Source organism: Nicrophorus vespilloides, unplaced genomic scaffold, assembly GCF_001412225.1.
Source record: "Nicrophorus vespilloides isolate i.1.1-1 unplaced genomic scaffold, Nicve_v1.0, whole genome shotgun sequence".
Lineage (NCBI taxonomy): Eukaryota > Metazoa > Arthropoda > Insecta > Coleoptera > Silphidae > Nicrophorus > Nicrophorus vespilloides.
The window spans coordinates 463,037-479,674 of record NW_017096602.1 but is presented as its reverse complement, the minus strand read 5'-3'; the positions used below and the strand labels follow the sequence as shown (position 1 = coordinate 479,674).

The window sequence follows — 16,638 nt, the reverse complement described above, 5'->3', positions numbered from 1 at the left end:
TTGTTAGAGAAAAGAAGAAAATATGATATTAAGTTTGTTATTCTAAGTAGGTAAAATGTATTATGTGTGAGATAAGACATTATGTGTCAGTTTTAAAGAAAATATTTGTGAATACATATAAATCAATAGTTTGAAGAATTAGCAAATGTTCTGTTAGATACGTTTATCTAATTTGGACTTTGATCTTTTTTATTTCCTATGAATGAAGTTGATACTAAAGTGGATTAAAAAAATAACATGAATTTGCTTCGAACTACTAATGATGTCCTTTAAATGTGATTGGATTCACGGATTTGTCTCCTTAGAAGAACTTCGTGGTCGAAGATCAGTTACGAGTAAAATTTCTTAACAACTACTATTGTTTTGCACTGTTTGTATAGTCATAAATAAATGTTTTCTTGGAAAATAATTGGGCACGCCTTACAACTAATATCTTAATCGTGGCAATAAACAACGCATTTGACCCACGGATAAAATTGCAATCTGCACGTTCCCGCATTATTACATCGTGCCAATATCGCACATGACACCCAAATAAGGGATTAATTAAAACAGAATTTCTTCGCGTCTCGAGCGCCATTATACTTCGACGACATTCTTAATTCCCCGACCGTCGCCCACTCGAGCAGCTAAATGAAATTCCTTTTCGCTGCTCCCATTTTTCATATCGCCCTTCATTCTATGCATCCAGCATAAAGAAAAGAGCATAAAAATGAACGCAAAGTAAGAGTGTGTGTGAGAGAAAGAGAGAGAAGTGAAGTGGCGTTATGAATTACCATAAATCGGTTATTAACATTTTGCAAATAAATTCCAGTTTCGCCCCAGATTAAAAGCGTTTCGCTGTTAATCCCTAGGTGCAAACATTGTTGAGTTTCCACTTCGCGTTTTCTCCTCTCTTTCTCTTACTCTCTGCACTTTTTTTTTCTCTATGTTTCCCTTCGCATTTTCCTCGTTTCCTTTCCTCTCCATTCTTTTCTTTTTCAGCATATTTCGTGCCAAGTTGGCATGTAGGAAAAAGTTGAGGCTCGTTGTGGCGTCCCCGAGGCGCTACGGCGCCCCACATACGCCGACCTCATCTACCTATCGATCTGGCGTGGCCCCGAGTATTGTCTCAGAAGATGGTTCTCGACTGCTGAAGTGGCCCGTGCCATTCAGGATAACACAAGAAGAAGAAAGAAAAAAAATGCAATAAGAGAAGAACCAACCGCATATGCAATTAACGCGTCCTTTTTTTTTTCTCTCTCATACATATCCGCACCTTCTCCACCTATTATCCAAGTCGCCTCTGAAGTGTCCCATTGTTTCCATAGATCCACTTTTGACAACGGCTGCCAAAATTCACAGCGAGTAAAAAAAAACGATTCACACAAAAATGATTCCGTACATCGTCATCCACGTGTTTGCGGTTTTGATGCTGATGCGTTTCCTGTTGTACGTCTTCAAGAGGAATCTGGACCAAGGTAAATTACGGCTCGAAGATAAGCATGTCGTTGTTACTGGAGGCTCGAGCGGTATCGGCAAGGAGATAGCATTATTGGCTTCGAAGAGCGGCGCTAACGTGACGTTAATTGCGAGGAACGTGGGGAAGCTTCTCGAATGCTTGGAAGAACTGCAAGCCGTCTCCATCAATAAGCGACAAGTCTTCAAGTACATCTCGCTCGATTGCTCCGATTGGAAGCAAACCAAAGAGTTATTGGAGAGCTTGGATGAATTAAGCCCTATCTACATGCTCGTCAACTGCGCGGGATTTGCGAAGGCGGGGAAATTCGAGGAACTCGATGAATCCGACTACGAGGAAATGTTGAGGGTTAATGTTCTCGGAACCGTGTATCCGACCAAAGCTGTAGTCGGATGCATGAGGAAGAGGAAGGACGGCATCGTAATCGTATGCGGTTCCATGTGCTCCCTCTTCGGTCTCTACGGATACACGGCGTATGCAGCGAGCAAATTCGCTCTTCGTGGTTTCGCGGAAAGTTTGGCCATGGAATTGCGACCCGATAACATTCAGGTTACCTTCGCCGTTCCACCCGATACGGAGACGCCCGGCTTCAAAGTTGAGAATGAAACGAAGCCAATCGAGACTCTGAAGATCTCCGAGATGGGTGGACTTTACAGTCCCGTGATCGTCGCAAAGAGAATCGTTCACGACGCCCTCGACGGGAAATTTTTCAGCAGCATCGGAATTTCCGGCAAATACATGACGGCCCTTTGTTCCGGCATGGCACCTGTTAGTTCGTTCACCGGATTGTTCTTGGAGTTTTTTGGCCTCGGCTATTGTCGTCTCTTGGCCGTTCTCTACTTAGTTTTGTTCCGCAGGACAATTAAGATATGCCAGATGGAGAAAAAAATTAAGTAACTCCGCTAATTATGCAATAAAATCCTCATGGAACAATACAAGTTGTTTTACTTATTCACCAATTTAACTCAGTTAATTGTTCAACTTTAATTTGTTAAATTACATCATACCTTTCAGTTTATACCAGATTAAAATAAAATATATTTAACACTCAGTTTAATGGAATACATTTCTCGGAGACCAACACTTTTCACAAATATTTGCTATTACTAAACGAAATAAAATGGGAGACACGGAAAGTCCACAGAATATTGTCTTTGTCATCAGACTTTTTCTTCTAAATAACTTAGTATGTAGACAAACAAGTATTGCATGATGTGATTATGTTTGGTTTATATAGATTAGTTACCGTAATACTTTTGTTTCAATTAAATAGTTTTAAATAAAAAATAATACTTGAATAAACATATGTTAAAATTTGTAAAAAAATATATATAATTCTCATACTCAATGGAAATCATCAAATAGAATAATTTAGGAAAATACAAAACAAAAAAGTAACAAAATTTAAGTTATATAACAAAAATTTGCAAATCTAACAAATAATTTATGTTTTCAAAACATATTGCATTGACAAAGTACAATACAAGTTATTTTATAATTATTATTTTATAATTTGGGAATTTACAATACTTATATTAAACAGAAGTTGAAAAATTAAACAACAATTTTCAATACAAATAACCAAATAGACAAACCCATTTGAGTAAATTTGCATAGAGGTAGTAGAGGACAATTACACTTTCAAAGTATATCTATGACCTAATTGCACAAACGTTATTAACCATTGAGTATAAATGAGAAGTATATGAGAATAAATGGAATCGATAACTATATGGCGATTGAGGCAAAACTGTATAGTATCAATAGTTTCTACAATGATATATTCATACCAAATAACGAATATCCCAGAGCGTGTACAAATGAAATTAGTGACAACTTAATTTGACATTAACTATTACAACTCGTATCCAATAATTATTGAACTGTGAACTCGAAATATAAGTTGACTCATTTCTCATTACGGTAAGTCTCTAAGGAAAATCTTAACACTAAATGTTTGCGATACATACCATATGCATAAACTTATCAAAATTTAATGTCATTTATAAAAAGGAAGCGTTTACAAATTTTTGATCATTATTTTGCCGTTCACATTTCCAAATTGAACTGAAAATACTTTTTTATTTTATTATATAAAATAGCAGGTGCAAAAATATTCAGTAGTTCAATTTAATACAATGAATGAATTACTTTTATCGACATAAAAAATACAGCTGCTCCATAAAATATATAAGACTGTAAAAAAAGCAATTCGATTTAAAAGCAACAGAGCCGCAGCGATGAAGATAGATCACCCCTGCAGACGAAAAAAAGAGATCAATATACAATGGTGATGGTATTGCTAATACTATTTTACTAAAAAAAACATATTGTAGATACTTTCAATGAATATATAAATGTTCTTGATTTAATCCTCTTAAGAATAGATATGATAGAATGCAACGATTTAATAGATGATTTGTTTAAGTAAACTAAATTAATTATGTATTTGACAATAATTGAAATGAATTAGGTTTTTTTTTACTTCTTAATAAATAATAATTATTTTATAGTCGTATATATATAATAATAATATACACGTAATTCCTGGGTTAGAATATATTATATAATTAGTACGAGGTAATGTGATGATATATTCAGCTATGATACGCTTCTAATTTTATTAAAATCGATTGGAGACTTCCGGAGATGTGCTCATCGGAGAATTAACATGTAAATCTGCGTAGTAAACCACACCCTTAGACCTTTTCGACCGCACACCGCTGATATAGGCTTATCCATAATTGAGTTAAACCCGAACCTCATCGAATGAATTGAGAAATTTTCGTTCAATTGCATAATTAATTAAATTTATGAATAAGTAATAATGAATTATTTTATATTTTCAAAACTATGATTGTATTGTATCAATTATCTTATTGAAGTAATAATGAAAATAGTTTTTTTGAAGCTTATAAATAATGGTCGAACCTCATCGAATAAATGTTAATTGAATGAATTCAAATTGAACGAATACGAAATATTCATACATTTTTATTATTACGTAATAATTGTTTTTTTTAGATTTGTTTGTTATAAAAATAGTGAATTTTTATATTGGATGTCGTTAATGTATTATTCAAATTTGATTGTGTTTCGATTGATTTACTATTTTATAAGATCGTTTGAGTAGTAGTGCGGAGTGTCTGTTTTTTTATTATTATTATTTTGCTATTCTGTCTCCATCAAGAACATTACATATTTATGTGGTTTGAGGGCAAAAGCACCCAAATGAATTATACACGGGAAACACGCGATATCGATTCCTGCTGGCTCCTGCCGTCTTTGTGCATTTCCTTTGATACCACCCCCACAACTACTCAAGAACACGGAATCAGTAATGCACTATATGATTATTAAATTTGCTTCGGGCGCTCAGGGAAAGTCATTCCAACAAAAATCCCCACCGCCCCCCTTTCCATCATGCAAAACGTTTAATTTGTCATCTTGTGTAAGTGATCGTGCATCGAGTATTATTATGCATGGGGGAAGAGGATCGAGTGGAAAGACGGTAGTGGTACAATTGAAAACGGGTCATGGGAAAATACGCATTTGCATAGTTTATACGAAAACGGAGGCACTGCTTATATTTCATGAGTCTGCATCGATCGCAACGGGGGTTTATTGTAATTACGGCGATGGTAAAGCCCTTCCCGAGAAATTGAAGCTTTCTTTTATCCGTTGCAAAAAGGGCGGGGGGGCGGCGGCTTTCGTTCGATTGAGGAGATACACGGAAACAATCTGATTACCGAGACGTTGGAAGAACGGAAGGAAGGCAGGAAGTTGCAAAAAACGAAATGTATCATCTGTCCGCGTCTCAGTCCATATAGACAGATGGGATGGATTGATAGAGGAGGAACTTGTACGTTTGCTCAAAGAGCCCAAAGGCGGCCGTGTTGAGACTTGCATTTTGAATGCACGCAGGCAGCTCCAGCTTTTTGTTCGAAATAAATTGCTTTGAGAGTTGCAATTTCGGATCGCTGGAATCCGCCTTAAAGTTCCAAAGAAATAGTAGCGACTTATATAACATTTGGGATTAACCTCCTGGTGGTGTTATTGTAAGCGCAGACATTCAACGGTTTTTTAAAGTTTGCTGTTTTAACAATGTAAATATACATGTAGATTCAATCTAACCAAAGATAATTTTCAAAACTTATCTATATCGTAGAAAAGCCTTCACATATATGTATTGAAAATATTTATAATTAACTCAATTCTTTCTGAATACTTTTGACTGGTAACTTTCTTGTAACCAAATACTAACGAAGGCAATTCTAAATTTCCAGATGGTTTAAAAACATATGCAAATAAATATTGTTTTTTGAAATATTAAGTATTGTAATAGTGAATAGCAATAATTTGTAAATCTAAATAACTCGGTACTTAATACTTACTGGAAAATATAAGTAAGCATACAATGTGATCTTTTAATTAATAGGAGAAATTGTCAAACAGGGATCACTTAAACATGTTTTAGTCATTGGAAATATTCAAAAGTACAACTTGGGTTACGGTCCAAATAATACAACAATGAAAATATGGCAATACAACTTTCAATCGTGAATTAAAGATGTATTAATAGTGTTTTAGGACTTACCAAGACAACGGAATGGTTTGACCCAACGGGCAGTCTTGCATTTGCCGCGGCTCTGGGAGCCGGCCGTGGATCCAGCCCTGCACCAGGACCCAATCTTCAGGTAGTGACTGCTCTCTACGATGTTGGTGATATCGCGTTTAGGATACATCTGAAAAAATAGGTAAACAAATAATCACATCATCAGGAATATCGTAAAGCTCGTGTCGCTCCTAATGCAATATTGCGGGTTTCCGAGGCGAGGGAGGGTTTGTAGGAAACGCGAGGGAGGGTTTGTAGGAAACGCGAGGGTTCTCTGTCCCTAATTAGATTTGTTGGTGTTGCGCGACATCCGCGCCATTTCTAATGGTTTATCGATGCCTGGGGAGGCCACCCTTTTTTTTTATTTCATCCCGTTTCACATTTATGTTTTTCCATTCTACATTGACCGAATTCTCTCGTCGGCGATAACAGTAAAAAAAAAACGAGGACGCGGTTGGAACGACAAAACGGGCTCGTTGATTGCGCGGAAAATTCGCAATAATAATGATAATTGGCCGAACACACTAACACTTCATCCCTCACACCGTTCGAATGACGCGAGAGCGACGCAAATCGTTGCGGATGGGTTGTTTTGCAGGGTCGTTCGCTTTGCAAAGAACCAAGCAAAACCAACCACCCATCACCCTCCTCCCATCCACGGTTATTTCCTGAGTTTTTATGAAATATCGATTCGAATGGCTGAACTGGGTCGCATGAACATCATCCCCCAATCTCACCCCCACGGCCTAACCCCCTGCTTCAACCAGCCTGATATTAAACTGGCATTTAATGTTTTTTAGCCATCTTTTGTTTCGAATTCCGATCCGGCAACCTTCGCCCCCGCCGAAAACTCACATAACATTTTCAATGTTCCCATTTCATTTATATTTTTTTCTCCCTTCCATTCCATAATTTTGTTTTTACCCCCACGCCCCAGTTGCGTTCAATTTAACAACATTCTTTGTTCATATATCACAAAAAAATAGTAAGCTTAATATTACTGAATAAAATGAACACGAAATTATCGACAATTTATTAACTAAATTAATTCTTAATCCAACAACATTCCTTATTTCCATAGCAATAAAAATGTTATTGTTCTAATCAGATAATAAATAATACAGTTATACTAATGCTTTTATAGTATGCTTCCAACATATATAAATATGAACAGCAAAAAATATGTCCACTACAAAAATGAAGCTAGTATCTAATTGTATATAATGATAATAACCATGACGATTATACTGAATTTAATTCGACACTATTCGCCTCGTAACATTTTTAAACTCATATGCAATTATCATTAAACTGAGTTTGAATTAAACTGGAAATTGCCCACAGTTTATATAATCTAGTCTGTGATTACTTCATTATTATGACTCCAAATAATAAATCTTTGAAATCCACTACTTAATTTAAAATTTATGAGATTTATGTAGCTATAATCTATAAGGGTTAATTAAAAATATTAGTGATAAAATTCATTTCGTTCATTAAATCCTGAATCAAAATAAGTAATACCACCAATTAGTAGAGCTAATAAATATCAATTGTAACAATAAAAACTAGTAGAAATTAACTGAATTCAAAACAAAGTTCATTCAACGTTGAATATGACAACAATAGCACTTTAATCATGAAAAAAATATTAAATTACTGCTCATAATAATAAACAAATATCTAAACTGACTTTTAATATTATTACTTGTATTAATTACCCCGAGCGCAGTATGTTATAGACGTCAAATGTTTGGAAAGTAATTTGTAACTGTTTCAAACTCATGAAAACTTACATAATATTTTCAACGTTCCCTTCCCATCCCTTTTTAACGTTCCCCAAACCACCCATTTTCTCTATAATGTTTTTGTTGAAACCCCGCCCATTCGTCGCGCCCAAAATCCAACAACTCTCTACAAATCCACCGACGTTTAACTAACATTTAATTCAACAACCGAAAAATTGCCGAAACCTTTTAACCTAATTCGAGGGACGAGTTTCCACTCGACGTGGCTTATTACCGAAATCGCTAATGTCAGCCGCTCTCTTCTCCTCTAAGCTAATCCCTTCTTGCCTCACCATGCGCATCTTTGCACATGAATTATTCACGTTTCCCAATCAATCAGATTAGTCCTCCTTTTCCTTCTTCTTCTTCCAATATTCCAAATTTACTGGGTCACTTGAACCTTATTGAATATATTCTAATTCGAGCGTGAGTAAAAAAGGTTCAAATCCTTTTTGCTTAAAACTCTCATTCTTTAAACTCATTATTTATATATAAATCTCTAACGGTTGAGCAAATATCCAACTATCCACTTCAAGGAGATTAAATCTACAATCTGCTTTCTATAAAAGACAGCTTAACGAAGTCCTCTAAACTGATTACTTTAAAAATTTTAATACAAAAGAAACCATAGCTATTTTTTTTTCATTCACTTTAGTACAATTATGCAAAAATGTACTGAGATTCTCACAAATCCAATAAAAAAACTATAACTTTTATAAATAGTATTTTTTATTAACTAATAAATTATAGATATTAGTCAAAAACAATCATGATCACATAACGTTTTTCTAGTTAAAAATTGGATCAGTTTAGTTTTTAAATGTCCATTTTACATGTCTTGATAGATATTCTGTTTATTATATGCAAGATCTATAACTATATACAGAAATATTATAAGGTGATATTATTAACATTTAGAATAATTAGAAAATTGAATAATCATAAACTCATCAGATTTAGTTGATAACAATTAGATCTAGATTAAGTATACTACCAACACGTTTTCCATATAATATTTGTTTCCAGACTCTAATTCTGAACGAAAAATATAGTAGATTGAATCCTAACTAGTTTTGCATGTAATTTAACAAACCTGAAACAGACTGCATATTTTTATTCCAACGATCGTGGAGTTTGAGAAACAATTTGAAACTCAATTTTCTTCAAGGAATAATAAGTATGTTTGTTCTTGTATATCCATAAACAACTTCTCTTAGACATTATTCAAATCAATATTAAATTTCAATATCTTCTAGACAATATCGATATTAAATTTACTGCTTTTAAAGCGACTCGTTATTAAACTGAAATGAATATACTGAAATGTAATTCAGAATAAATCGTTATTAAAATCGAAATAAGTAAGTGAACTGAAATGCACAACGTCAGATAATCTAAGTAATGTAAATTATATCGTGAATGGAGAATGTAAAAGATATTATTGGGTGTAAAGAGGTGGTATTAACTGGTTTCCGGGCAAAAATCGTATCCTCCGATGCTTAAGGATGTATGAATGAATCCATCTTCCAAGTGTCGAGGAAATAATTGAGAGATGATATGTGAATCGAGCTATTCAAGTGGACGTGATCGATATTATACAGAAAAAAAATGCCTGGAATAACCCAAGCTTTTCGACCTCCTCTTTCTTCTTCACATATTCTTAATATTTCCCATCTCCGATCGTAAAATATGTTGTTCCCGTTTTTCTCATAAACGCTCAGACGTATATAAACGTTATACATTTTTTTTTGCGACATACTTCTAGAGGTTTATACTTTTTTGCCAATAAAATGAAAACTGTACTCTTTATTCTTTCATTATACATTATTACATAAGAAAATGCCAAAACCATAAATCTTTTTCTGCATGTTAATAAAAGAAAAACAATGCTGTCATCACTATTGAAAATAATCAATCATTTGTGTATTATGTGAAAATGTGTAAATATAAATAACTTTGACATTTTATAATGTATAAAGTTATACTATGAAGGGTCGTTCAGTCTTGATGCAAGTTGTTTAATTTTAATAAATTCCTTTAGAATCATCATCATTTGTAATTATATAATGCAATAAAGAGCTTTTGCATATCTAATAATATACTAATGGTGTAATAGAATGAATCAATATCGTTTTATTCCGAGAATAACAGAGTCACCTTTCCTATAATAACTATGTCCTATAAAGTTAATATAGCATACATTTTAATATTGTCAGCGTTATTTTTTTACAATCTAAGTAAGTAATAATTCTCTTCTTTTATTTCTTTAATAATCAGATGATAAATATGTTTTATAAATAAAATATATTTAATTTAAATTTTATATAGACCAACTTTCTAAATTTACAAATCTGATCTTCTCCAAAACAATATTATTAATTATGAGAATTTGGTTTGAACTATATAAGAATTTCATGGATATTTCTAATATTAAATTACAGCCTGCACATAATTCAAGCAGAGCACTGTACCTGATAATAAGTGAGAAGGAATCTGCAAAGCTTGTTATATTAAATTTGCTGAAAATGTATCGCTACTTATACTGTATTTACATAATCCCATGATGGTGAGCATCTTCCATAGAAGTTGGAATATGCACACATCCTCTTCAATTTTTTCTTCATCTAAACTTTAGATTCTAAAGGGAACCATCAAATGGACGCGTGTACTTTTGTATACTTTTAGCTTTCTATTTTTACATTCTTATGGTGTGAAAAAAAGGTAAATGGCTAGAAATATTTACGATTACAAGTTAAAAATACATTTATGTACAAACATAAAAATTAATTAATTTGAGCAGATTTCTTTCAAATACTCGAAATAGGAAATTGCGTTGCATGTCTTTCAGTTAGAAAAAATGTTCTAATTGGGATATTTGTAAATAAAACTAATTGATGTTGGTTATGCAAAACATGTGTTTTCATTGGTTATTTTGAAAACTGAAATCAGGTAGTCCGTCAGTAAAACATTTATCTTTAAATTAATTTAAATTTATTAGCGGTTTGTTTGAACTTAACTTATTGCTATAACTAATTAGAAGTAATGTTAATGTTTGCTTTGCCTAGTGCAATATTATTCTACTAAAACATAGCGCTGCATATGGGAAACAACAAGGCTTTCAGGATATTATACACAACAATGGGCACTAAATTTACCAGAAATAAACGCAACTGGAGACCTGCGTCTAACGCACATTGCGCCAGAAATTGTAACACATGTTGATGTTACACACAGCCACATTTAACACGTCAATATTTCAAAAGCCAAATTTGGTATTTCTACTCAAACGTGCTCTCTTATTCAATACATATTCATGACTAATCAAAATGCAATTATACAGATTTGTATGTATGCAGAAGAAAAACAAAATAGTAATATAGGCAAAATGTTTGATCACTTTTTATTGCGCAGCAATTATTGAAAGTTCCAACAATTTATAGAATCTTTTATAATAATTGCATTTTGCAATATTTAAATAACAAATTAGAATAGCTGCATTAAAATTGAATTGAATTTCTGTTTTCATTTAGATTTAGAAAGTTCTTCATGAGTAAGAATCATTTCAAATTATATTATTAAGATTCTAAATTAGAAAAATAATTATCGGTAATAGAAGACTTGTTTATTAAACTTCATTAAATTCTAAAGGGACTATAAAATCTGAACGACATCAATAAATATGTTAATAATTTTTATGGAATGTAATAGATGGTCCTGTAAAACAACGTTAAAGAAACACTTAGATTGTGTATTGCAGGATAATGGATAATAAAATATTCATTCAGATTTCCGAATATTAATATGCAAATTTATATATCTTAAATTTACATTTTAACCACGCTTTAAGCAATAATTTTTAAATTGTAATAAAGTTGTTTTTTAAGTGATTAAAGGTAAAAAGAACTCTTAATTGCAATACCGCAGGGAAAATATAAATATGAAATTAGTGTTATCAGGGAAATTAATTTCCAATTTGAAGTTTTTTTTTTAATTCTGGAGGAGCAGATGACAGTTTTGATTGTTGCTTGAACTAATAGAGGCCTCCGCGTTCGACGTAAATTTATTCATTAAAACGTTCATTTCAATCTCGTCTTGCCACTTAGCCCTTAAATTACTTGGCGAAGAAGTTTTAATTAAAAAGGGAAAAATAAAAGAAGGTTGAGATGGATAGAGACGGTGGAAGGAAGGAAATGAGGAAAAGTAATGAGATGAGGAGTAGGAGATGGAACCGCGAAAACGGTGCTTACCTTCTTGCAATAGTCGAGGATGTCCATCTTGTCCTTAAGGCAGGTCGCTTTCGAGCCGAGATCAGTTTGCCATCTTCCTTGTTCAGTCATGAATTGCGGATGATAGGCCTCTTGTCCATGGAGACCCGAGTCGCAGAGGATGGCGACTTGGGGCTCGAAATGGGAGACGGCGCCTCCTGCTCCTCCTAGGTTCGCATCCTGCATGCCCTGTAAAACAAAACAAGTCGTCGAATGAAAATTTAATAAGTTAAACATAATCTAAGCGTGGATCCATTAGTGTTAGCGTTAATGCGCGTCGAGGATTAATGGCCCGGATTCGCGCACTTTGGGACCGAGGTCTCCGATTTATTAATTAGCGTGTCAACCCTTTGCCTGAACTCAAGAGTTCCTCTCTACCCACATACATATAAAACGTAACCCGACACGCTGCGACGTGTATCTTCGTGCAGAAGTGCCTTTCCAACTCTAAAGTTAATTCCCTCGCTTCTTGATTCTCCTTTTTGTTTTGTTCTTTTTAAATGCAAGGTGATATCTTCGGATCAATTGTTGCCGGGGATATAAAGGAGGATGAGGTGGAAGAGGGAGAGAAAAAGAAATAAATAAGTCACGGCGCCGACGTTGATTGAGTGGCCTTAAAGTAGTGGCCATTGTTCCAGCCTATTGATTGCCTTCTGGAACTAAACAGCTACTTCGCACCGACAACTCCTTGGATTCTTCGTTTCTCTCGTTCGAATCACTTTGTTGCCCGAAGAAGAATCGACAACTTGATTCAATCTATTTCCTATAATTACATTTTCCAATTAAACAGATCAAACATATTTAATGTCAATCAAAGAAACGGAAATACATGTAATTACAGCATTAGCGATCATTTCAATTTTTAGCATATTTATAATATTTTAACTAGCTATTATATAAAATAACTATTGTAGATTCATCACATAGGAACATCTTTTTTTCCTGAATCAATCAGTTGATACACGTAACATTTGTATCTACTACATAAGAGGTGAGTAATATTTTGAATCAAATCATATAATTTATACGAAATAGTAGGTGTTAATTAATTGCTAATTATTATATCTAATTTGGATCAGTTCTAGTTTGGACATTGTTATTGATGTGTGTGCATCGAAGATTTTGCAATGTACAATGATGAACACGCATTTCCAATAGCCAGTTTGCAAATACTACAACTGTTCGCACCTCGGGGACCTCATTGTAATCAGTAATAATGCATAACGATAATTCACAGTCGAGGGTAGGTTTGCATACAATAGAGTATACTTGAATATTTCAGAATCAGTTAGCCTCTAGTTCGCAGTAAAAATGCTTAGTCATACGACTTCATCAACATGTAGGAATTTGTTACAATACTGAAACCTGCTTTATTTTGTATTATTCATTGAAAGATTATTGCTTGAAACTCATGAACTATTATTATATCTTACTACTAATATTAACTAATTAATACATAATGTATAAAAGTGGTAACAATAGAAAAGTGTGAAAAGTACATTATTTTGTTAAACAAAAATCATTTTTGTGAATATAATTTAATTAAAAATGTATCAAATAATATATTGTATAATATTTCGTCAATTACGTAATGGAAGGTAACAAAAATATAAAAATAGTTTCGTTTGAAATGGGGAAAAAGTTTAATTTGCAAATTGCGATCTCGCCACATGCGGCATTCAATGGAATCAATTAAAATCGTGTGCAATCATTATAATGAAACACGAAATTAATTGCTATTTAATTCATGGTGCAGTTGGTCCGTTTTATTGTAGTTCTCGATGGATGCAGTCCAATCAATGGACAACGTTCTTTCTAATGGACATCCTATCAACAATATGAATGCGTTTTGGACGGATTCAGATGTTTGCGCGCGAATGCAAATTGCGTAACTAAATGATATTTATCGCGCGTTGGACGCAGGGACGGCCCCAGGGCGACCATTGCCAATAATAATCCGATGCCGATGCAAAATATATTCATTCAATTTAATATAAATTACGCCCACGTCGGAGGGGCGAGATTTACGAGCAGATTATTTATGCGTGTAATTACCGTGACGTGTAAACGCCGAATGGGCGAAACACAAATCATTTCATTAGACTTGGATGGAATTGCCAGAAATGGCTGGGGCGGAGAGAAAAGAGGATGAGATGAGACGACGACGATGATGATGACGGAGGAAAAAAAGTAAGCAGAATGGAATGAGGCATATATACAGACAGATAGGAGAGGTGGATGGAGGATAGAAGAGGAGGACATTCACATAAAAGCGGCAAGTGCGGATGGAATGGAATATTACTGGCACTGGGGTGGAAAGTGCGCACGTATTGGTGCCGTGGAGGTTATCAAGTGCAGTCCCCTAGGCTATAACTCTTATCGTTTTTCGACGATCCAGGCGAACTCCTGGCTCATGGGGGTCGCCTCCTCTCCCTCAACCTCCAACCGTGATATTTTATGTCATTACTTCAACACACCCAGACTTAATTGCCAGGAGCAAACAGGCAAACCATCGTAAAAAAATGCAGTTAAAACTTTATCAACGAAAACGATGGTTTCCTTTGCAAATTTGTTTCGCAATTGTTCGATAAGCCATCGTGCAATATTGGCATTACTTTGACAACTCACAATCGCATTCATTTCATATTCACCTATGAATGTAAAGTTTTACGTTACGTTACTATTGTAATGCAATTTAACATTAATATATCCAATTTTTTTCGAATATTATAAACAAATCTTTACAGTGTTTTTTCAAGAAAAATATTATTGAATAACTTAAAACGATGGTTAAAAACTATCTGTTATTTGAAATCATACATTCTTTGAAAGAAATTATATTAGAGAAAAAAATCTGAAATGTAATGACTTGTAAATCTAATTTAATCGAAAAACTTATGAAAGTTCATTGATCCTTTAAGGTAAATCAAAAACAAGAGATTACGCAAAGTAATCTAAATGGAATCAGTTCAGAAACCTATCGAAAACAAACATAAGAGATTTCTGATGTACGCTCAGATACAATCTCTTTGGTAGTAAATTGCAATGAAAATAACATGTGATTGTACTTTATTTTTATTTAATTAACTTTCTTACAAAGTTGACAAACTATGAGATAAGTTCATGAGATAATAATATACAATTAACCAATAATAATTGTATATAATTGATATTTATTTTTTTTTGGTAAACATCTTCAATTAATATAATAGTAATAATATCAATCCTTTTATTCATATTTTTCATCTATTTGATGCCTTGTAATTATAAACAGTAAAAGTAATTAAAAATGTTTAATTACTTTTGCTTTTTAATCTACATCTATATTTCATGTTAAAACTTTTCTTCTCGCGATATTATTTGTATTCGTTGTTCCTCCTTTATCTACTCCGATTTCCCTCGATGCTTATATTCATTTTTCATTATAGTTTTAGTTGTTCAGCAAAACATTTATTGTGTTTCAAATTTACGATATATTACTTCATTTTAGTTCTACTTTATTAATTTATTAGAATCTGTTAATGATATAAAACAGTTTTGTAACTATAACAAAATATTTTATATTGCTTTGCATGTTCAAAATTATTATTTCTTCCATTCAGTTAATTAATCCCAATAAACTATTTATATTCACAGTACATAACATACTTTTGGCATATTATATGCAACTACGAGTTAGTTCAAACAAACCCAAGATTAAGATAGATACTAAATATGATATAATTTTAGGTGAATCATTAAGTAATAGTGCTGAGACAACCCTTTCAATGTACCCAAGTCACTTGACCCTACTCTATTCTCGATGATTGATGCATCAACGCCTAAAAGGGACTAGCAATTAGTAAGGTTCAAAGCTACACAAAACGGCGCCTCATAATTAGTACACCCTGCAGCGTCTGAAATACCACAAATCCTGCAAATATGAATCAACAGTTCGCAATTCCTCGAGAGCTCCGCAAATTCTGGCATTTCAGCTGCTTCGGTACTTCTTTTTTGTCCATTCCTTTCTTCTCCATGTTTACTTTTTATTATTCTCAATTTTATTTACATCCAACATCAATTCTGTTATTCCCCTGTGATCTCCCTCTTCGAGGCCACCAGTATTCGGGGAATTGCCTGCAGCCTCCTAGACTGGAATACACCTCTTTTTTATTTATACCTGATATTTCGGTATTTACTTTTCTTGTGTTCTCTATAGCTCCTTCAATGTTTTGATTCCCTCCGACTAACAAGCTCGCTTGTTATTTCGCATTTCTTTTATTTATACTCTATGTTTTAACATTCCATTCGAATTTACTGTATAAAAGTTATTCATCGTTTGATGAAAATTTTAAATATTATCAATTACATTTTAAAATGCAAACTTCCGTATTTTTAATATTAGATTAATCTTTTATGATATTTAAGGCTATGCTTCTTATTATAATGAGGTATTCCAATGTATATATTATAGTAAATAATTGCAATGTTAGCAATAAGCATTTACAAGTTTTCATAACTAACCACGTTATC

General features: G+C 33.4%; 1 protein-coding gene across 2 annotated transcripts in view; it reads right to left on the bottom strand.

Annotated features, from left to right (window-relative positions):
- The window catches only part of LOC108557573 (beta-amyloid-like protein), a 66,014-nt gene that overhangs the window by 7,234 nt on the left and 42,142 nt on the right, over window positions 1-16,638 (bottom strand). For both annotated transcript variants that reach the window (XM_017914151.1, XM_017914150.1), the window contains exons 2-3: window positions 12,109-12,315; window positions 6,057-6,204 (exon numbers count right to left, since the gene is read on the bottom strand). In XM_017914151.1, the coding sequence (XP_017769640.1) occupies window positions 6,057-6,204; window positions 12,109-12,315 (355 nt within the window). The remainder of the gene's footprint in view (window positions 1-6,056; window positions 6,205-12,108; window positions 12,316-16,638) is intronic.